Source organism: Terrapene carolina, unplaced genomic scaffold, assembly GCF_002925995.2.
Source record: "Terrapene carolina triunguis isolate 2854851 unplaced genomic scaffold, T_m_triunguis-2.0 Scaffold137, whole genome shotgun sequence".
Lineage (NCBI taxonomy): Eukaryota > Metazoa > Chordata > Testudines > Emydidae > Terrapene > Terrapene triunguis.
Window position 1 is genome coordinate 950807 of NW_020664488.1, and position 23934 is coordinate 974740.

The 23934-nt window shown below is 48.8% G+C and overlaps 1 protein-coding gene across 1 annotated transcript in view; it reads left to right on the forward strand.

Annotated features, from left to right (window-relative positions):
• Nucleotides 1–2020: 2020 nt before the first annotated feature.
• The window catches only part of LOC112120749 (Krueppel-like factor 5), a 38843-nt gene continuing 16929 nt past the window's right edge, over nucleotides 2021–23934 (forward strand). The window contains exon 1 of the mRNA XM_024219898.1: nucleotides 2021–2188. Coding sequence (XP_024075666.1) covers nucleotides 2021–2188 — 168 coding nt within the window. The remainder of the gene's footprint in view (nucleotides 2189–23934) is intronic.

Consider the following 23934-nt stretch of genomic DNA (forward strand, 5'->3'; position numbering starts at 1 on the left):
CAGATCTTGATTTAAAGCCTTCACATTACACAGAATCCACTTTTTAAATTCTTGATTTAATGAAAATTTTCAATGAGATTTTTTTTTGGAAAACAAAATATTTATTTTCACCCCCCCCCCAAATTCCTTTTCAATGAACCCCCATTTCTTGATTGAAAAAATGTTTAGTCAAAAATTGTTGACCACACTCTTAGTTAGTAGATTACTTTCCAAGATCTGCTATACTCTGAATCTCTCTAGGGCAGGATGTCCTGGCAGTCTAGACTCTAGAGCAGTGGTTCCCAAACTGGGGTTTGTGAACCCCTGGGGGTTCGCAAAATGTTACAGGGGGTTCTTGGGAAAAAATTACCTAATGGCGGACATAGCTGTCCCTAGGGACCCCGGGCAGGACGGGGCCAGCAGCCCGGAGCCCCTGGACTTCCAAGAGCTAAGCAGATCAAAGCAAGCATATCTATCACACTGAGGAGATTTAAACTTCAAGACTCCTTATAAGAAATGGAAAGGGAGGTGAATATTTTTTGCTGTTTTTAAAATTAAATAGGCAGCTAGTATTGTTTTTAAAATTATTATGAAGAACAAGTTTAAGCTCTGTCTTAACGTGCATTGTTTGCCTGGTCTGCTCAAGACCTGAATGCTTGTGTAGGAGGAACTCTTTAAGTTGGCTTCTTAAATACCTTCATGCTGTTTCACATCTGATACTCCTTGATGAAACATAGGAGCCTTGTCTTATAACAGGCTTATTCAAAGTGATACAAGCTACAAAAGTGAGATCTTGGAAGAGTGTTGCTGTTTTCATAATGTAATAAAAATACTGTAATGATAAATAATAATTAATAATAAATAGTGTGTAATAAGCATGTCATAAAAACAAATTTTTTTAAGATCAATGCTTTTATAATTTATACTCAGGTAAAGGAGAAAATCCCTGGAAATATTCATTTTTAAGAGGGGGTTCACGAGACTTGACGTGCTAGTGAAAGGGGTTCACAGGCTGTTAAAGTTTGGGAACCACTGCTCTAGAGCGTTGCTCTGCAGGAAGCCAAGTGAAAGTCCCTGGGCTACGGTCTCAAGATCGCCAACCTGGTGGAGCATTCAGTGCCCAAGAAGGGAGCACCGTACATGGCTCCTCTACCTCTGGTTGCTCAAGGAGTAGCACTTATAGGCTCCAAAATGAGTCCTGTCTTGGCCAAAAGAGCAGAGCTGTGATGCTGGACCCAGCAGTGTGTATGTGAGGGGTGTCAAACCAGTGTGAGCATCCAGGCCCTGACAGGGGACAACAGAACACAGCTACAACTGTGTCACTTAGGGTTTGTCTACACTAGAAAGGGTTTGCTGTACTGCTATAGCTATACTGGCAAATCCCCTGGTGGAGAAGCAGCTTATACTGGCAAAAGAGGTTTTTTTGCAGGTATAGCTTATAGCAATTCTGTGAAATAAGCCGTACCAGTAAAAAGAGTTTTTTGCTGGTATAGCTGCATGTACGCTAGGGGTTTTTGCTGATTATAAAAATGTTGTGATAAATCACAGCCCTAACCAACATGATTATACTGGCAAAAGTTTCTCGCCTAGCCCTGGACTTAGATTCTCTGCAAGTCTGTCTGTAATTTTCTCTCCCCTTTTCTCTCTCTCTCTCTTACTAGGTAGACCTACTGCAGGTAACATGGCTGGTGGAAAGAGTCACAGAAAGCAGGGCTCTGTACTCATTGTATCTTGTGTTGCCTTAAAGAGATGTCAGCTGGCTTATTGGCCAGAGCAGCGTTAGCTCCGGTCCTGATTGGCTCAGCCGGCCTGTCACTGAAGTTTGCCAGGTTAGTGTGCCTCCTACTTCAGGACAGGTAAGACTTTTCTGTAACAGATCAGACTTCTTAAGGCTACAGTGCACCTGGATTCCTAAGGATTAGCAACGGGCTTGCTTCCGAGTTCTTGAATCCCTTCCAGCTTTGTCCAAAACTATTTTTTTTCTTTTTAGTTTTTGGTTTGTAACACGCTAAGAAGGGGGGGAAAGGGGACTGCAGGAGGGATGAGCAGCAGTGGGCTGGTTCTGAGCACCCCAAATCTTGAAGAAAGTACGGTGTTTACGCAGTTAAAACCAGTCACAATGTCTGGGGAGTCTGCTGAAGACACCTCGGTCTTTGAAGACATCAAACCTGCTATAAGGATCTTGGAAAACCAACATGAGCTGGCGCAGGTAAGCGAAAGCCTTAACAGCTCTCCTCACACCTCAGTATCCTTATTGATGTGGAATAATGAGGTACTGGCTGTTGATTTTCAGAGGTTGGTTTTCATTATTTAACATTTTTTTGTTTTTTTTTTTTTTTTTAAATTGGTGCTATAAATGTTAAGAGAAAAGCCAGATCAGAATACTGCCAATGAACACAGCCCTTCCCCAGAAATTGCAGCTTGCAAAACAAGCCTAGCATGGGGAAACAAAAGGCCGGATCCTCAGCTGGTGCAAATTGGTGTAGCTCCATTGAAGTCCACGGAACTGCCCTGATATACACCAGATGAGGATCTGGCCCATCAGGGTATAGTTATGAAAATTCCCCTTCTGTGGGTGCTAGACTGGAAAGATTTCAAAGCATGTACTTTCGACAGAAAGAATCCATTGGTCACTAGATGATAAAGGTCTGGATCTGATTTTTAAAGGGAAAAAAATTGCAGTGGGATTTTGTTTTGTTTGGAGGAATTTTAGAAAGTGTTTTCTGCCAGGTGTGAAACAAATGGGTTGTGAACAATCCTCTGGAACGTAGTTCCAGTCATTTGTTCCGTGCTAGGAAGAAGCCAGTGTGGAAAGATTTAAGTTCTATAGGAGTTTGTTGAAGTTTGATTTTCATCTTGGAGGAGCAGTAGGAGAGTCCCTTTTGTAAAACAGAGACGATCACTAAGGAAAGGCTCCAGGAATGGATACTTTCCTGTAGTTCAGGCTCCTATTTTTCAAATCACACTAGTGGAGACAAGAATGGAATTCTCCTTGAAATTCCCCAGGGCTGCTGCTTCCCTCTGTGAACAGCAAGGCCAGAGATAAAGCAGTGGATAAGCTGCCTGGAAATCAGCCTCCAGCCCCCCTCCCCAGAGTCACAAGCAAAGATCCCAGACAGAGAAGATTGCTGAAAAGCTCTGGGAGCAGCAACCCCTCTCGCTCTAATTGCGGGGCCGGTTGTGAAATACGGGCAGTGTCCTGCCGCAAGCTAGGGAACCATTTTACAACGGTCATTGTATTGCTGCCTTGCTCTTTTGAGATGAAATGCAGGATTCCCAGCGGCCAGCAGTTCCTTCACCTGCCTTTAAGGCAGGTTAGCATCACCCTTTCTTCCCCCTGTCCAATCCAAGTGGAAATGAGTGAGAGTTTTGGAAATGCTCCTTCAAGGAGTTCTTGAAAAGAAGTGAAACTCAGTGGGGCAAGTCTCCCCTGGTGTAACTTCCCTGATATTGGTGGGGTTCTACCAAGGGTCAAGTTGTCCCTAAAGAATGAGTCTTCATGGGAAGGTGAAAGGAACTCTGGGATCTGAATGACTTTGGCTCATGGTTTTGAGGCTTGGATGGGTCACTTCTTGGAGCCGTGTCTCCTGTTAGTGATTTGCTGCCATTCCCTAGAGCAGCCTTCCTGGTTGCTCTCAGAAGTGGTGCAGAAAGCGAGGAGGTTGGCGTTGCTCTGTGGTGTCTTGCTAAGTCAGAGTGCTAAGCTGGCTAATGATTAACCCTGGGTGCGCGCCTTCCCAGCGCCATCTTGTTGCAGGCACTGGGAACTAGAATGGGTCTGTGTGCTGGGCCCTGGGAAGTGGGTGGCGGGAGGGGAGCAGGAAAGCTCTTCCTGGATTTGGAGGGCGATCGTGGTTCTTTTAGAACAGGGCGTGGTGCGCCATTGCCCTGGACCTGACTTTCTGTGGGCAGAGAAGGGAGAACCACCAATTAAAATAATTCTGGGTCAAGCGATCCCCCGAGAAGTTCTGATTCTCACCTCCGGGTCATGCCAGAATTCTGTCTGGGGATCTGCTAGCTCAGGGCTGCTGGCATTAGAAAAGAGTATGACAGGAAGTTGCTAGGAGGAGTGGACACCACTCACGGCCTCTTTGCTGTGACCTGGTGCTCTGGGAACTCTGTTTTTAAAGTCTAGTGAGAGGGACCCTTCCCTGCAGCCTTTTCCCTGGGTGGCTTTGCGTGTTCTGCTGCTGGCCCTTGCACTGTGCCAGTGATTCTTCTGCTGTCCAGGTGGGAGTGGCATGCAGCCCATCCATTGGGTCTCTACTCTGCCAACCAGCCAACAATCCAGCCCCACCTCCCTCTGTCTTTAGAGCCCCTGGCGAGGGTGGGGCTGGGGAAGTGTGAGACAATTCAGTGGGCACAGGAGGGAAGGTTGGTGGTGGAGGCTCCAGCTTTCCATACCACTTCTACTGCCACCAGCAGTAGAACGTGTGCCATAGCAATGGGCTAGAGGCCAGAAAGCAAAAGGTGCATCTATGGAGCCGTTTAGACCCCAGCATAGCTGGGAGCACAGAGGGCAGAGGCCAGGGGTGCCAGCCATGGGGTTGATTCCCCCCCCCCCCACCCCCGAGGGTTACTGATGCAATTCCCTCAAATGGTTGGGTTAGGTTACAAATGGACTCAGCAATTTGCAGGCTGGCCTGCTGTCACCCTCCAGCAGCAGGATCGGGGTGGGGATGCTGCTCCGTGTCCCCCTCCAGCAGTGGGACCAGAGGGGGACACAGCAAGTTGGTCTGATCTCCCACTCTGGCAATGGGATGGGTGGGGAAGCAACATCATCCCTCAGCAACAGGACAAGAGGGGTTGTCGTGGGGTGGCCCTGTCTCCTTCTTTGGCTTGGGGATGCCCTGGGCAGGCATCAGGACACTGCACAAATGGGCAGGAAGACATGGTCTAGCACTGAGACGGCAGGGGGATGCCAGGCTGGCCCCGTCTCCCGCTCCAGGAGCAGAACCACGGGGAGGTGCTATCCCCATCCCTCCACCACACCTCTGCAGCAGGCTGGGTCCCGCTAGATCCTGGGCTGCCCCTGCTCTTCCAACTGCAAACAGAACCACTGGCTGCTCCGAGTGCTGAGTCAGCCCAGACTCTGTGATATCCCTCAGCAAACTCCCGGGGAGTTAATCTGAGGCAAGGGGCTCCCCTGGTGACCCCGAGACTCCCACAGACAGCTGGAGAGTACTTCAGAGCCAACACCCTGGCTGGTTGTTAGCTACGACACACGCTTTCCTTAGTGCTCTGCCTGCTGAGGATTTGCACACGCATACCCCCCACACACAACACACATGCATGCGTGCGCACACACTCCCACCCTCACCTCCCACCCACAATACACATGCATACACACACCTCTCCCAGACACAGCGTATGCATCACACACCCCGCCACTCTACCCACTCCTCTCCCATACAATGCGCATGCACATGCGTGCACACACTTCGAATATGGGGGGGGGTGTCACATTCTAGTCATTCTCCCCACTCCCCCACTTGTTTTGTTGCCCCCCACTCCCCGGTCAAAGCAGACGGGATTGCTGTGCTGGGGAGAATGAGTGAACTGCCCTTTATCTCCCCACAGAGTTCTAGGGAAAGTTGTTTGGTTGCTTGTTGGGACTCCTGTCCCAACTGCCGTCCAATGGGAGTTTTGGCATTGTCTGCAATGAGAACAGAATTTCACCCATGAAATCATAGCTTTTCACTGCTACACACACGGCGATTTCTGCCTTTCCCTTCCTTGAAGAACTTTTTTGACTTTTACAGGGACGGGCTTGGGCCATGCAGTTCAGATCCCACGGTAAATGGATCTGGTGGGGAGATGGGTTCATGATTCAGGGTTCCAGTTTGGGGGTCTTGATAGCAATGGGCTAAGAAGTTTGGATCTTGGTTTTGTGCATGTCCCCTTCAGTCCGTGGAGGGGGAGTTGGTTTAGGCTTCATTCTGGGTTAGCTCCATCTCTGATCTGTACTGTTACATCTGATCCTGCATAGTACCAGACATCGCACTTTACCCAATGATTCCAATAGCTTCCAGTGAACTAGAGGACCTCTAATGGGAGAGACAGGTGGGTGTAGCGTGGGGAAGCCCCTTGGATTAAATCTGAGGCATGTTGAGAGGAGGCAGGGCTGTGACTGTGCTGCCTCCGGTCAGTTTCGCCAGCTCCAAGTTCAGGAGAAGGAAGCCCCACCCTAGGTGTAAGCTGAGGAAATCCAGGCTCGGGGATGTGCAGGCGGGGGTTAGCCTTCTCCCCTCACAGCTCGGGGATGTCAGCAGGGACATGTGCATATAGCAGTGCTCATTCCGAAGGGTTTCATGAATTGAGAAAAGAAAAGACCAGGGGCTCCTGGGGCAAGCTCTTGCGTTCAAGAACCGAACAAGGATGCGAAGCACAAGGCCCATCATGGTTCTGGGGCAGGTTCTCATCTCAGTCAATGTGAGGCCAGAGACGAAGACTTTACAAAATGAGGTCCTACTTTAGGCTCCTTGATCCATAGTTGGGCACCCAAATTAGTGCTCTGATTTTCAGTTTCACTTCTCCCACTGATGTCTCTTAGGGTTTGCTGACACTGTGAGCTAGGGGGTGATTCCAGCTCGAGGAGACATACCTACGCCAGCTCTTATCGATCTACCATTCTAAAAATAGCAACATAGCTGCAGTAGTGCAAACAGCATCAGGGGCTAGCTGCCCAGAGTACTGTCCTGTCCAAAAGACAAGGCACATACTCTGGGCGGACAGCTCCTCATGCTGCTTGCACCACCACAGCTGCACTCAGTCAAAGCTAGCGCGGGTATGTCTCCATGAGCCGGGTATCACACCCCAGCTCCAAGTTTAGACATACCCTTGGTTTCAGGAGCTGCTCCAGATCTGCACCAGTGTAAGTGCCACTTCTCCTTTTGATATGGGCTCTCTGGGGCTGATTCCTTCTGGCACGATCTTCCAATGCAGGTCCTGAGAAGGAGGCGGGATATTGGCAGTGATTGATTTGCTGTAGTGGAGGAATTCAGGGAAACCTCTCTCCCACACACAGCATTCCCCTCTCATCTATCTGTTCCCTGGCACTAAACATCATTAATGTCCTAGCCAGGGAACGTATGCCCTCCTACCCTCTGTGGGCTGGCGCTTGATACCTGTATACAGAACACCTTTTGGCACTTTCCTGAGTAAGGACGAAGCATGGGCTTCCTGTGATATTCATGGCATACACACAAGGAAGTTCGATAAAAACAGAAGTACTCTTGCTGGAAGATTGGAACCTAACACTGCTTTATTTCTTAGAATTCAGAATGGTAACACAATCTCCCAACACCCCCTCCCCCCAAAAAACCAGCGAGACACAAAGCAGGCTGCTCCCCTAAGGCAGAGAGGCATAACTCATCTGTCCTTGCTCTGGACTGGCTGATTCTGATCACGTACGTCCTTACAGAGTCACCTGCCCACAAGCAGGACCAAGAAAACCCCAGAGAATTTAAAGTGACCGATCCCAGTTTTAACACCACACTTCCAAGACCCCACGTTTCCCAAGACTCTGGGGTTTGCCGACTGTAGGCTTGATCCAATGCCTGTTGAAGTCAGTGGAAAGATGCCTGTTGACTTCAGCAGGCTATGTTACAGTGCCCTAGTTACCTCCCATGTCCATTTCGAGGGAGTGCCCTCAGAGAGTCCACCTCCAGCCTACCCCATCCTGGGAAGTCAGAGTCAGTCAGCTTGTGAGAATGCAGTTCTGCTGGGAGTTGGGGTGCCCTGTAGTTTCAAGCCCCCAGGAGCCACATGAATGTGCATACATGGCACCTTGTTAGCCCTCTGCTTTTCCGCTCGGTGCCCTGTAGCTTGTCAGGACAGGGATGGTGCCACCCTGATGCCACAAGCCAAACCAGAGCCAGCTGGGCTGACTTCAGATTTCCCAGCCTGGCTCACTTGCTGCCAAGAGCCAGCCAAGAGTTCATCAGTTTCATTGAGCAGAAGACAGGCTATGACTGTACCCCCCACCCCTGTGGCCTTTGGTTTTCATAGGCACTCAGCCATGGTCAGGGCAGGGTCCCAAGGGGCAATAGCAGCAGATGCATAGAGCTATAAAGACCAAGCTGATCCTGGATCTAGGAGGCATCCCAGGGGCTTTTCAGAGCCAAAAGGGGCCCTTTGTAGGAGGAGGCTCAGGTTGGCTGGAGGAGGGGAGGAATTTTGTGGGCTGGTACGTGAGTGAAGTAGCTCTGCCTGCTGTCTATAGTGGTGGCAGCTCCTGTCCAGCCTGTCTGTTATTCCAGGTCCGGCATTGCACAATTGGGAGCCTCTTTTAAAGCCAGGCTGGCAAACACAGGCATCAGCTCTTGATTAGTTTGTTCTTTGATCTCAATCAAGTGAGGAGTTTGCTTCCCTCCCTCCCCACATTGCTGTTCATTAAGTGGTCATAACCCAAGCATTAGGATGATTAGCCAGCTGGACTCAAGGTTACTAATCAAGGGAGCTACCAATGAACCACCAAGGCAAACAGAGCTAGCGTCTCTGGCTTGTTTTAAATTGACTCTCATCACCCTCTCTCCTCAGCAGCATCTGGTATCAGTGGTGGCTGAGCAGTGCAGAATGGCTGCCACGTCCCCTTTCACAACATCTTGCTCCTGACTGTTTCTGTCACTGTGGGGCTCTAGCCAATAAAATCTCAGTTCTGCCAGCCATCCGGGATGCTGCAGAACAATATGAATCTTGGACCATTTAGCCTATATTCCTGTCTCCGCTTTAACGGAAACATCGGATTTCCCATGCTGGGTCAGACACCTGGGCAATCAAACCCAGTGGATACATCTACACTGCAAAAAAAAACCCATCGTAGAGTCCAGGTTTGTAGGTGTTCCCGCTCAGACTGGACTTCAGGCTCTGAGACCCCTCCCCCAGGTTTCAGAGCCCAACCTCCAGCCCAAATGCGAACATCTACACTGCTAATTGTAGTGCCAAAGCGTGAGCCCGAGTCTGTAGACCCAGGCTCTGATTCACTGCCATGGGTGGATTTTTTATACCTAATGTCTCTTCCCCAATGATCCAGAGGTATGTGAGAGGCAGAAAGGGTGGCCTAGTGGATGGGGCACCACACTAGCATATAGAAGCTGTGGGTTCAGTTCCAGTGTGACTTTGGACTCATCACTTCAGCTCCACGGGCCTCGGTTTCCCCATCTATAAAACAGGGATCATGCTTCCCTTCATCAAAGGGATGTTTTGAAGATAAAAACCATTAATGCGTGTTAGTTGCTCAGACACTATGGCCTTATGAGGGCCAGAGAAGTACCTGGATCTACAAATTCCTAGTTAACCATGTGATACTGTGTATGTGGAGAGAAGGGCCATGGGCATGAATTCTCAGCCTAGTGATAAAATCCTCCAGCCTCGGTATCAGGCTCTGGGATCTCCCAGGACAGGATGTCCCATGAGGCAGCCATCTGTGTGGAGAAACACTTCTGTTTATTAGTTCTAAATGAGGAAGAGAGAGAGTTCAAAGTTGTCTCATGGTAGTAGCTGAATAAATGGGAGTTTGGGAGATCCTTGCTTCAGGAGAAGGGGGTTTTCTGAGCTACTCGATGGGAGTTTATTAAAAAGATTACACCCAGTGAATGAGTCACCAGGGCAATAATAGACCCAAGACGATAGCTAACACGGCATCTCAGAGCATGCAAAGCTAGTCTTCCTCATGTCTTCTCTCCTGCCATGGGACAGAAGCTAATTTTCCTGCATTATGATCTCTCTAGCTGTGGCCAGTTTTTTCCATCGGAAAGTTTTGTCCTTGAAAAACAGCTTTTCGATCAAGATAGAAGTTGTCACAAAAGATGTTGGGATCGGTCTACATTTTCTGATTTTTTTTTTTAATTCAAACAAAAAAAGTCATTTTGATTTGATTTGAATTGAACGAAAACATTTTTGATGTTCTTATTTTGTTCCCCCTGTTTGCCTTTTTTCAGTTAAACAAAAAAAGGGGGAGAAAAGGGAGAAGGTGGTCAAAATATAAACAAGAAAAACTGATAGTTTTCATTTCAGCTTGAATCAGATAGAATCAAAGGGGAACTCTTTGTTTTAAATCAAACATTCATGTTGGGGAAAAATAAAAAAAGTCGGTGGAAAATTTCAAACAATGAAAATCGTTTCTTTTGTTTGAATGTTTTTGAGGGGAAGAAATGCCGTTTTCCGACCAGTTCAAGTTGTCAGCAAGGTGGCAACGAGTGATGGGCCCTGCCCAGAGCATCGGATCTGAGCTCCTGTGAGCTTGGCTCAGGGTCCAGATCCCCATTCAGAACTCACGGCTTGAGCCCATCTCTAGTGACAGCCCCCATCTGTACTCAGTGCAACAGAGCACGTGGGGAAGAAGAGTCGGGGAGCCCCTCTCCTACCCCCATGCAGCAACACAACAGGCTTGTGAACTAGTGGAGAAGAGCCAGTTCTTCTGCAACCCCAAGCGTGGCCTGCGGACAATGGGGCGTGGCCATGCCCAACCCCACCAGCTGTGGTGTGCAGCCTATGCCAGTGGGGGAAGAAAGGCTCAACAAAGCACTCTCAGCCATGCTCTTCCCTCACCCACCAGCCATCCGTGCGCTGGCAGAACGGCTGCATTTATCTCACTTGATCAATTCCCTGCCACTGCAGGGGTCTTGAGCGCTGGGGCACCTCGGTCCCTCCTATTCTCTGCCTGTGTCCCCAAATAATTGAGTCTCCTGGGGGCTGTGATACTGTGGTCTAATTCTGGCCATTGGACTTGATATGCTTGGGTGGCGTTAATGGCCACTGATAGACAAGTCATACTGGATGTTCTGGAGGTCCCCTCTGACCTTAAAATCCACTGCCCCTTCCCAGCAGCTAGCACCCACAATATCTGGGCCTTTGTAATTAACAGCAAGCACTCCCCATTCCAAGTGCCCTGGGAATCCACACGTAGACAGGTCAGGTCACTCCCTTAGCAATCTGCTTTGGCTGGCCCTGCTCCTTCCTTTCCTCCTTGCTGTGGTTTACACCATAAATGACCTGCCAATGCAGATCAGATGCTTGGCGGACAATTCGGGAGACCTCTGTTTACACCTCAGGGCAGGTAGAGCATAACAAGCTCCCCGCTCCACTACTCAGTGCCTCACCTCTTCCATCTCTATATGCATCTACACTGCGATGTAAGTCCAGGGTTAGTAGAACTCAAGTAGCAGACGCTGGGTTTGTTATCCTGGGGCTTGAGTGTCTACACTCATTTGTAACCACAGGTTAGGAATTGTTGAATCCTAAGTCCCAACTTGGGGTTCCAGCGTCTACATTGCATCATGTGGGCCTGAGTCCATCCACCCATGTCCCAGACTTCTTAGCGCCTTCCCAAAATGTGGCCACTCTAAGCCCTTTGGTCATGATGCAATGTGGGAAAATTTGATTGTCTAGAGGACAAGGAGAGTCAGCCCGTGGGATTGTGGAATACTTATGGCAGGCTCCCAGCACACGAGTCCAGTAGGGCCGTGTCTACACTGCAAAGTGACAGGGCTTGAACCCTGGGTCCTGGCATGTCTCAGGCTCAGACCCTCCACCCCCATGAAGTCCTGGGTTAGCACAATTTGTGTGTAGATGGAAGGAGAGTTAGGCTTGAGCCTGAGTTCGAATTCTGGGCTTACACTGTAGTGCAGACATACCTTAAGAGTGAGAGGGGAGGTTAGTCCCCACGGTCTCTTCAACCCTTGGTCTCCCTGCTGAGAATGCAAGATGGATGGTGGTTTGGTGATGTGGCTAGAGACCAAGCCACCAGAAATCAGCCTGAGACACAGTCACGTAGGTCATTGACACACCTCCGATGATACCTGCTGGTGATCTTCACCACCCTGGGCTGGGTTTGAACTAGTGGTAGGTAAGAAGCTCCATATCCCTTGCCAATTCCCTAAGACACCCAGCCCCCTTCCTCTTCCTTTGTCCCCGTCACATGTTGGGCCTGCTCCTGCTCCTTGTCAGGAGTTTTGCCATTGCCTCGCATGGGAACAGGATGGGGCCCTCTGATTGCACAAGGAGCCCCACTTTGATTTCCTTGTGGCCTGATGTAATTTCTTGCTCCTGCCCGGATCCTGCAGTGAAATCAGCTGTGTCTGGGCCCCTGCCAAGGGGAATGAGATCATGTGAAAAGGACTCAGGTTTCCACACTCAGGCAAAGCTTCCAGGAGGAAGTGAACATGTAGCCATGGGAGGTGAGGATGAAGTTTAATGCCTTCCATGCTGAATAGCAGATGGGTCCTGTGCCTCTTCCTACTCTGCCTTAACGGCTCTGATCACCTGGATGGAGGTTCTAGGGGACACCAGTGAGGGCACGAAGGGGTTAATGACCCTGGGTTAAAATAGAGTGGTTCAGATTGTACCAAGCTAGTGGCAATTACCAGTGGATTATAGTAACGATCGAGGGAATTCAATGGCTTGTGCTGGCCACCCAGCTGAAGAGCCAGATTCCACCCAGTATAAGTCCAGGATCACTCCTCTGACATCAGTGTCAGAGTAACTAGTGTCACTCTGGATTTACATCTGTGTAAGTGATGGCAAAGGCTCAATGTCTACATAGCAGCTGTGAGGTGTAAATTCCAGCTCAGGTAGACGGACACGCGCTAGCTCTGTTTAGCAAGTGCCTAAGTATAGCAGTGTGGCAGTATGTACTTGGGGGGTGGGCTTGGACAGGATTGTGCTTGGGTAGGTAGCTGGTGCCACCACACGCACACTGCTACTTGTAGGCAGTAGCTTGAGCTACTCCCACTGGAATTTACCTCTCAGCTGCTGTGTAGACGTATCCTATGAGAGACGCGCCTGTCTTATTAACCTCTTCCCTGCTGTTAGCACATGCCGTGGCATGCCTGCTGTCAGATGACTCCGATAGCATCTGTGCCCATTTATCGCATGCTGGGAGCTTTGGGCTGCTCTGGCAGAGTGGGGTCCGTGGGTGTATAGTACCCAGTGCGCTGATCATGATTGAACGAGGCAGTAGGAGACCAGAGGTTGGGTTTGATGATCTCCCTCAGTAATCATTTCTCCGGAGCTAGAAATACATGCAGTGAAATGTACAGCACCAAACAACAGCAGTGGGGTAACAGCAAGCCCCTGATGTGTGTGGGTGTGGTTGGGTGCTTCACCCAGGCTGGCTGTGGTATGTGGGGACCATTCTCACTCTCAAGGGGAAGTCAGCACCTCCGTTTGCTCTGCAGTCATGCACGGATGGCCTTGAGCAGCTCTCTGGGCGCCTGAGCTGACCCCTGTTGAAGTCAATGGAAAGGGCCCCATGCCCTGTGTGAGAGAAGGACGCTGCGATGTGGGTCGTGGGATACAAAGGGGAATAAAGGAGAAGGCCCCCAGTGCTCTGAGATATCCCCTAGTGACACCGTGGGAAGTAGGGCTGAGCAAGTGATGGATTTTTTGGTTCAGGGGATGAAATGAAAAGAAACAACTGGAAATCTGGTTCAATTGGAAGAAAAAAAATCTTTTTTTTTTTTTTTTTTGTCAAATTGAAAAAAATTCGTTTTGAGTCGAGCGAAATTTTTCAAGAAGCCCTGAGAGGAAATTTCTTCGAGTTTTCTGCTTTGTTTTGGACATTGTATGCCTTTTTTCCCCTTTTAAAACTGGCCAAATTTAAAATCAAAACAGCATTCTGAATTGAAAAGTCAATACAAAATGCTTTGACTCTGCGATTTTTTTCCCCCCAACCAAAACTATTTGTTGAATTTCACCTGAATTCAGCAAATAGTTTTGGACCCCAGAAAATGTATTTTTTGCCTTAAAAAAACCCAATTTGTTGAAAAAAATTCACCCAGCTCTAGTGGGAAGCTTGCTCCTGGGTCCTGTCTATCTGATGCTCCAATCTCCCTCGGTGTGGCCCCTACCACTGCAGTGCTTGGAGCTCCCTTTGGCCCCACCTAAGCTGATCTGAGCTCCCCTTTTCTGATCCATCCTGAGTCTCACTTGCTTCCCCCACTGCTCAGAGCGCGCCCCTTCCACTCCACAAGGAGGCCTGGGGTTGTGAAATGTGGGACAGAAGGGAGCAGATGAGGTAGCAGGAAGGAGTTCAAGGAAATGAAATGGCGCTGGAACAAGATGTTCTCAGGTTCTTTCCTTGGCTGGCGGACTGAGCCATTATTGGCACTCCAGATCAAGGCACCTGATAATGGGCTTTCCCAAGCCCTTTTCACAAAAGCCATGTACAAGGTGTCGCTGATCAGCCGATGACTTCAGCGCACAGGGAGCTGGCTGGTTCTTACCACTGTAAATAATGAGGCAAGTTTGGCTTTAACCACTTGATCCTGTCCTAGCTTTCACTAACCATTTTGTAGTCTTCTCCCCCCGGTATCTACATTAAGTGTGCTGTGCACTGCTGGCTTTTCATGGGGTTTGACAGCTCCAACCACCTCTGCTCTTAAGGGCTGGTTCTCGGGACTGTATTTTAGTAAGGAATAGATTGCAGGCTTTCTGGGATAAGGACCAATTTCTTTTGTCCTGTGTTTGTACAGCACCCAGCACAGGTGGGTGTGTGGACTGGGTCCCATCGGTGCTATGGTAATACAAAAAATAATCCTCATAAACGAATGCATGTTATACAGACCATTATGCCACCACACATTGTACAGGGCAGTAGGATGAGGCTGTGGATGAAGTTAATTAATGGGACAGCTCCATTTTCAAGGTTCTGTCTGGCTTGAAGGGCAGTTGAAGAGTCACCGGTTTAGTTCAGCGGTCTTGATGTCTCAGCGTTGCATCAATTTGTGGTACCATTGCATTGCCACATCATGACATAATGTGGCCATTTGCTGAGGCAACGGAAAATTAGATTTACGCTCATTAGCTAGATAAACTAGTGATTCATAATGATTTGTAAGGGCCAAATGCTGCCTTTAGTTACACCTAAGTACTCCACTAGTACTGGGTGGGTAGCTTAGCCCCAGCGCTCCCATTGGAATCACAGATTTGCACCTGTGTAAATAGGAGCAGAATTTGGTCAGTGGGAGTCATTTCCACAGGATCGATGTCTCGGTCATTTATTTATAAATGCCATTTAATCTGCTAATGTACTTGGCACTATTGATCGAAATGTGTGTGACTCTGCATCAGGGCCGGCTCTAGGTTTTTGGCCGCCCCAAGCAAAAAAATTTTTGGCTGCCCCCCACCCCAGCCCTGGGTTCTCTCTTCCCCCCCTGCCACCCCAGCCCTGGGCTCTCTCTCCCCCCCCACACCCCCTGCTGCCCCAGTCCTGGGCTCTCTCTTCCCCCCCCCACCCCCTGCCACCCCAGCCCTGGGCTCCCCCCCCACCAGTGATGACTCTGCCCGCTCCCCCCTCACCTCCAGCCGGTCCGGCGCTGGCAGGGTCAGGGTAAGCAGCGGGGCTTCCGGGCCGCACCTCAGCCCAGGGTCCCGCCATCCAGGGCTCCCGCCTCCAGGACCGGCCGGGACCCGGGAGGGCAGAGTCGGGGAACCGCCCCGGCAGAGGGCTGAGGAGCCGGGGCAGGGTGGCCCCAGAGGCAGCGGAGCCCCGGAGAGCAGGACACAGGCCCCACATGACAGTGCCCCACCCTCTATGGCCCCGCTGCTGCTTCTGGCCGCCCTGCCACAGTCCCTGGGCGGCTTGGGCCGCTTCGCCCAGCCCCGGCTGCAGCGCTGGGGGCAGCCGCCCTGCGGCACCTGCAGGCGGCTCCGTGTGCCCCATGGGGTGTCCCCCAGCCTGAGTGTCCCCCGCTCGAAGCCTGCCCGGCCCAGCCACAAGGTGTGGGCACTGCTCCCCTGTGGCACGAACCGCAGTGCCTACAGGGCGCCCCCCATACACGATGCGCTGCTGCTGCCAGGGCCGGCTCTAGGCGTTTGCTGCCAGAAGCACAAAAAAAATGGCCAGAATGCTGCCCTTGAAAATGTGCTGCCCCAAGCACGTGCTTGGTTTGCTGGTGCCTAGAGCCGGCCCTGCTCTGCATGTGCTCACTGGCTGAGAAAGCAGGGATGTAGGTCGCACTAGGCCTGACTGTGCTGTAGAAACATGCATGCATCTGAGATCGGTGTGTGCATGCTGTTACCATGATATGCCATAGATGGGTAAATTTCATACGTTGTGTGGTGCTGGCAGCCCTTGTGAGCTCTTGCGCTTCCCATATATGCTGGAGCAGATCCTGACTGTGCAGAGATGGAAACAAAGACCTGGGAAGGGATGGGAGAACCAGCCTGCCTGTTATCTGCCAACACAAATTGAGATTTGCTTTTTATTTTGCTGTACTGGGCAAATGTTTGTGGGCCTTATTCTCCTCTCATGCTGGTGTAGCTCAGGAGCAAAGGTTGGCGGAAAATGTTTTTCCCATCCTGCAAATGTTTTCAAGATTTTGGAAACATTTCCTGTGGAGGGAAAAGTCAAAAGTTTGAAAGCTTTAATGAACTGAAAAATCTTAAAAAAAATTGGTTCAGGTCAATTGAAGTGTTTCATTCTGATAATTTCAAAACGTTTCATTTTGCTTCCAATCATTTAACTTTTTTTGGTACTATTCTTAGCTAAAATTTGAAAGTGAAGTCGTTTTGAACTGGGAAAGTGAAATGATTTGTTTAAAAAATGGCAAAACAGCAAATGTTGACAACTTTGAAACTTTTCAAGTGGAAACATTAGTCAGAGCTGACCCTTTCCTGCAAAATGGTTCAGTTTCCACAAATTGGGACGTTGGTTTTTTTTAAACAAAAAACTTTTGTCGGAAATTCCCAACCAGCTATAATCAGGTGTAAATTCCGTGAAAGGGTTGGATTTAAACAAAAGGGGAATCAGACCCATGAGTTCAGATCTGAACCAGCCCTTACAGGAAGGAGGAGAGGAGGCGTGATTTCCATGGGGAAGGAATCGCGCTTCTGTTCATTCAGCACAATGAATGTAGTTTATTCATATTCAAATATCACCAAGCCAAACTGTGGACTGCAAGCCATATACACTTGTCCAATTGGTATGCGGCAAACTTGGCTCTCCTTCTGTAGGCGTGGACAGCCCCATGCACAGAGGGGCTGGTGCAGTTCTGCTGTCCCCCACCTTGAGGGCTCCCAGTGCCACAGGAAAAGCATGGAGAGCACGAGAAGTTCCTGAAAGCTCCAGCATCTGCTTCATAAGAAAAGCCGTGAATTCCTGCTCTGTCTTAGCATTCCCCTTGCAACAATGTTTCATAGGGAAACCTCTGCCTTTCCCTGCAGGCTGGCTACAGCACTGCAGGAGCACGTGACAGGAGGATGAACTAGGCTGCATTAAGGCTCTTACCATAATTCACTACAGGCCTGGCTCCAACGCTCACTGAAGTCCACGGGAGCCTTTCTGTTGATTTCAGTGGACTTCAGATCAAGCTGTAGCTGCGGGTTGACAGGAGGAAGCAGAAGAAGGCTTGAGATGTGGCAGTTTTAAACTCCCTCTCCCCTCCCCTTCCATCGACCCAGGAACCTTCCTTTTCTGGCCCCTTTCAGGCCACCTTTCCAATGCAAATACTAGTCGGCAGCTATGGAATTTTGTTCGTACTCCCAGTTTGCAAAGTGGGAGTTGGCAGAGGCTGTTGGGCCACTAATCATGCCTGAAAAAGGCAACCAGGCTCATGGAGTGGAGGAGACAAGGGGCTGTAGGAGCTCAGGGACCTGGAGGAGCTAAAGGAGGGAGAAAGTTCAGACAGAAAATGCAGTGCAGTAGATATGGTGACAGCTGTCGAGAAGGGGCAGGGGCAGAGTCTGGTCTCAGTTACACCAGTGTGAATCCAGGGAAGTTAATCCATATTTGGTCTGAGATCAGAATCTGACCTCCCAGTGAGCTTCCCCCACCTACTGTTTATATTAGATTCATCCTTCCACCAGGAACTACTTTTCAGAGTGGAAGGACATGCTACATGGCTCCCACTGAAACCTGCCTTTCAAAACTGGTTTTAAAAAAGTAAATATGTTTCTAACAAGGCAGCCCTACTGGAGCAGAGGCAGTGTAGTCTAGTGGGCAGGCCACTGGCTGGGATGTCAGGAGACATTCTGGGGTTCTGTTCTGGGCTGTGCTCTTGGGCAAGTTTCTGTATGTTTTGGTTCTCTGCCCAGCCTTGGTCTGTCTGTTTAGACTAAGCTCTTGCGGGCAGGAGCTATCTGTCACGGTATGTGCGTACAGCCCCCAGCATGATGGGGCCCTGGTCTCGGTGGGGGCTGAAAAATAACTAATAACAGAAGCGTGGTAAGCTCCAGCTGGCTGCAGTGCTTTAGTGGTCCCTGTCACAGGTGATTGACGGCATCGAAGGCTTTGACCCCATGCAGCTCAGTGCATCTACACCAATGCTCTGCTAATGTGCGCTCTGCCAGGGCTTGGGGCAAGGAAGATGCCAGCTGACTTGGGTAGGCTGGGGATCAGGCCCATAGTGACCTATATTAGCTAAGAGATTACAAGAGCCTGAACTTACATTGGAAACGATTCCTTTGGAAAGTCTGAGCTGTGATTTCCTGTCTTCCCAAATGCAGGCCTCCTGGGGATCCAAGTATTGACCCAGGTTAACGCTATGGTTCCTTCTGAGGGGCTTAGCCTGGGGAGCGATGAATTCTGAGAAGGCTTCACCGCCTGTCTGCCAACTCCCTCAGCTGTCTATTCTGCATGAGAAGTGTTGTTTGTTAGCTCTGGAGGACCAGCCAGAAGCATTCGCAGTCGTGCCGTGTGTGTCAGGGAGAGATATCTTCCACAGTGAGATGAGAGAAGATACTGTAGATCAGGGCAATAACAGATTCGGAGCAGGGTTGCTGCTAAGAAATGGCCCAAATAGCCAGCCCTGGAGATGTCCAAGAATCATAAGGATGGGGAAAACAGGTTGCTTAACAAACCCTGCATTAAAAGATTGCTCTAGTTTCAGCAGGAGTTAATTCAGGAGAGCCCCAGGGCCTGGGCTACACAAGAGGTCAGAGTAGATAGTCACAGAAGTCCCTTTTGGCCTAGATTGAATAATGTTGGACAAGTAGGGAGTCCTCTTCAACTTGGGGATAGCGGAGTCTGCAGTTGTGCTAATGTCTGATAGGAGGTGCCCCTCAGTCCGGTCACTTATCTGGAATACTTCATTAAGAAGACTAGGTTGTTTTCCATAGATACAGACTCCATCAGTGGCAACAGCCCAGGTGTAGTACAGCCACGTGTAACACAGAACAAGAGCTCGATCCAAGCCGAGGGCCTGTCGGGCTGCTAAGGGAGGTCTTAACAAGCCAGTTATGGATTCACGGTTGTTTCTGCTCCCTTTCTCAAAGCCCCAGTCAAATATGTCCTCTCATTTTCTGTTTGGCAGACGCTGGAGCTTGGACCTAGGGTCAGAGCTTGGATTTGAACTGGGTCTTCTCTGTGCACCAGCCTCATCGTAGCTAGCAACGGATTTCTGAAAAATAGCATTCGTTAGGAAATTTCCCCCATCCTGCCTACAAAAGCTGAACACCTCTGCCCGACTTCAGGCTTTTGAGGGGGTTTTTCAGGCTCTCTGGGTCTGCATGCACGAGTTGTCTACCATCGCCAACTAAATCAGGGGAGCTAATGCCTTTGCAGATGTTCCATAAACTTTGTTGCAGGACATAAATGTGTGGGGTTTACCCTGAAACTTTGACCCAGATCTTCAAAGGTATTTAGACTCCTAACTCCCAAACCTGGAACAAACCTTTGTAAGGTGCCCATCCTGGGGTTTACAACCATGTTGGCTACCTCCAGTTAAGTGGCAATCCATTAACTCAAGGTAGAAAGCTTTAGTGTGGTCATCACCCCAGGGGCCTTGTGTAGACTAGGGAACAATGTGATTTTTTTATATCGAGTTAGCAACCCTGAGGTAAGTAACCCCACTGGAATCCCCAGTTAGCACATAGTGTAGACACAGTTTAACACCTGTAAAGTTGTGCTAGCTGGCTGGGGTTGATACTAAGTGGAGGTTGTAGTGGAGAGACGCTGATTTATGCCAGCTGAGAATTTGACCCATTAACTTCAATGGAACTGTAGCCAATTTACACCAGCTGGGGATCTGGGCGCATTGATTGCCTTGGAGCTATGATGATATACACTGGCTGAGTATTTGGCCCTCTGTTTGTGTGTGCGGAGTTGCTTGAAAGGAAGAATCTCAGACTTTTCTCCTGGTAGGCTAGGCTGCCTGTGCTATCGCTAATTCTTATACTCAGAGAGTTCTAGAACAAATGAGGCAACAAACAGAAACTGACTTCAGTTGAGGTCAATATCAAGACTGAATGATCAGAGATGCAAATATTTGTACAGGTCAATATTTAACTAGAGGGACAATAAATGCTGATACTGAACCAAATCTGTATATAAATACATTCTATTTATAACACACATTTTTAAAGGGATGCTGCCAAGAACTTGTCATGGCTTCTGATTGATGTCTTTCCTTCCTATTGTTGGTAATTCCTTTTTAGGAGCTTGGAAACTGTGTTCCTAGCAGGTGCGTGTGCGTGAGGGGAAAGCGGTTGTACTGTAACAGATCCATGCCTGCAGACAACAGACTTGGGTCCAGATCCACAAAGGTGTTTAGGCTCCTAACTTCTGCTGATTTCCATGGACGTTAGGAGCTTACATACCTTTGTGGATCTGGACCTGGGTTGCTGTCACACACACACTTGAAGAGGTGGGATTAGAACCCTAGTCGTTCAGCTTCAAAACAACACGTCTCTCCTATTGGAACTAAAGAACAGCTTCTTTTGCTTGCACTGGTCCTGAATCTTGTATGTGGCCTAGCCACTAGAGGGAAGTCTCACTCATACACACGGAGGGCCAGAACCTGTATCGCCTTAGCACCTGCATAACTTTATTCACATCAGTAGTCTCACTGGCTTCTGTGGGTCTACTCGGGTGAGTAAAGCTACACCCATGCTTAAGGGCCTTGTCTGCTATTTCCCTTTCCCCTGCCCTTTGTCTTCCTTATCTGTTGAGACTGAAAGTTCTTTGAGGCAGGGTTTGTGTTTGTACAGTGATTAGCATAATAGGGGCCTCTTGTTTGTCAGCCCCTAGGCACTACCACAATAAACCATCATCATCATAAAGGGTCCCGAATGAAAGACTGTTGATGACTTCCCATTCACTTCACCAGGCTCTGAACCAGGTTCTACGTGTTTGCAGGAGCAGGTTCAAAGCTGGTATCATGGCAAGCACCCGATGGCAAATATGTTGGGTTGGAGTGATCAAAAACCTGGAGGAATGCTGAATGGCTCTTTTCCCCCACTACCAACGTAATAATCCCTTTCTGTTTTTAGCAGACATTGATTCCCTCCGTCCTGCCTGGGTGCTGAAAACACCTGATGTTGCTATGGCTGTTTGTTAGTTAACAACTTCAGCTTACACAGCACCTAATCATCAAGCCAGCAACCTGAACTGATCAGCACAGTTCTAGGTACTGTGATCATTGCCTGCTGTTGCTGCTGAAACGGCAGGGGGAGCACAAGCCATTGTTTTGTGTGTGTCCCCAGATTAGTCAGTTTTTAAAACACGAGATTGCATGATGAAAGGATGCTTTAAATTTTCTTTTCTAAAAGGGACTAAATTGGACTGACTGGATGGCCCTGGAGAAAGGACGTGATCTTGATTTTATGGAACATTCTACCTCTAAGGCATTGATTTGAATCCAGACTGAGACAGCAGCACCAAATTGTTCCTGTTTGGTGGCCAGCATGAATTGAATTGGTGGATTTCAGCCCAGGTCGTAGTGGATAGCCATCCTGGTCATTGCTTCTCTTTTTGGCTGTCTCTTTGGAGAGGCTAAGGATCACGTGGCACATAAGTGATTCACGTGACTCAAAAATTACATTTTAATATTTGAGAAAAATTTCAAAAGAAACGAAATGGTATGATATGGTTTTGTACAAAACTGTTCAGGGATTTTTTTGATGATAAAATTGGAAATGAAAATTTTATTTTCTTAAGTATTTTTCCCTTCCCTCTTTTTTGGGGCGGGGAAGGGCACACTATGATCTGGTGGCCAAAGCCCAGTAAGTTTGGGTTCTGCTCCTGCCTCTACAACTGACCTGCTGTCTAGTCTGGGGCAAGTCAATTCACCTCTCTGAGCCTCAGTTTCCTCTGGAAAAATGGGTCTGATACCTACTCACTGGGAGTTGAGAGGATGAATTCATTTGCTCTGTAAAAAGCTTGGTGATTCCCTGATAGAAAATACTAAAGGCTTTCTCAGTATAATCATTTCTGGAGTGTGTCTCCCTGCAGTATCTAGGCACCCCAAGCATTGTTACTGCCAATAACCCCATCCCAAGCTAAGCACTTGGCAATGAGCCAGGGAAAGGGTTAAATCCTTTTTCTCTTTGTGGCAGGCCGAGAGGAAATGATTGACATTAAAGCACCAGGTCATTGACTTTTCATGTAATTGAGGAGAACCTAATGGGTGACTAGGTTAGCACTTCACTGAGTCCTCACCTGCACTTTCCTCAGTCAGCCCAGGGACAAGCAAAGCAATCATGCATGCAAACAGCTAGAGCTGGCCCAAAAATGGTTTTCCATCCCACAATAAAATTCCAGATGTTAAATTTTTTTCATCCCAATTTGGGAAAGTCCAAAATTATGATTTTTTTTTGCAAAACAAAATTCTGAAAAAAAAAATCCATTTGGGGGTCAATGAAAACATTTTGTTTTGATTTTGACCTTTACTTAATTGTATTTTATTGTTTAAAATATGTAAACTAACACCATTTCAAAATGAAAAACCGGAAGCTTTTTGCTCTGGAAATATCAAAAGGGGAAGTTCCAACACTGTAAAAAAGGCTTTTTCCTATTTTTATTTTTCAAAATGCAGTTTCATCACAATCTGTACGAGGATGTGAAATATTTTGGTGTAGTAGAAACAGCATGTTCCAAGGGAAAAGTGGGTCTGCTGCATATTTTCCAACCCGCGCTAGTAACAGCCTCTCTAGTGAGGGAGTGAAGTTGTTTGAAGTTGTGAAGTTGTTTGAAGACCTGCGTTGTGAGCCAGCTGCTCCTGTGCTTGCATTCTTCTCCCGATACACTGCAGGTTGCAGGCAAGTTGTGGGAGCGGCAGCAGAGCACTGCGTACTCACCTCCCTGCGAAGGTTTGGATAATGCCCACTTCTCTGCGATTCCTGTTATGCGTAAGGAGAGAACCCTTTTAGGAGCATTCTGCTTTCAGGTGGCTTTTGTCACACTCCCGCCTCATCTTGCCATGTCTGTGGGTATGTCCACATGTGAGCTGGAGGTGTAATTGCTACCGTGGGTGGACGTATGCTCGCTAGCGTTGGTTGAGCTAGCATGCTAAAACTAGCAATGCAGCCGTGATGGTGTGGGCAGCGGGATGGTCCAGGCTAGATTCCCGGTCCATGCCAAGGGTCTCAGATGGGATAATGCTCGGGGTGGCTAGCTCATCCCGCCTCCCACGCCACCATGGCAACACTGCTCTTTTTAGCATGCTAGCTCAGTCACAGCTAGCACGCTTACATCTACCCAAGTTGGAAGCGATCACCTCGTCTCCAGCGTAGATGTACCCACAAAGCTGGGCTCACGCTAGTGTGCTAAAAAGAGCAGTGTGGATGTTGCGGCACCGGTGCACACTCTGGGTAGCCCCCTGATCTCAACTACAACATCCACACGGCTATTTTTAACATGCTAGGTCAAGCCCTGCTAGCACGAGTCTGTCTGTCTGGGCTGGGAGGCTGGCTCCCCCCTGCAGTATGGGCGTACCCGAGAGAACAATAACAGTTAAGTCACAGGCCGAAAGATCCCATTCCTTACAGTGTGCTGCTGTGACCAGGACTCTAATCTCACCATTCCAGTGCCATGGGAACAGAGAGCCTAATTCAGCTCTCGCTTATTCCACCGGGCTCAGTTACTCTAGAATTGGAGCAGAACGGGGCTCAGAGATTTTACTGGAGGAGAGAAGATTCCTGAAATGTATAGTGCATTTTGGGGGTGGGAGGGGTTCTTGTTGGAAAGAAAGAAAGAAAGAAAGAAAGAAAGAAAGAAAGAAAGAAAGAAAGAAAGAA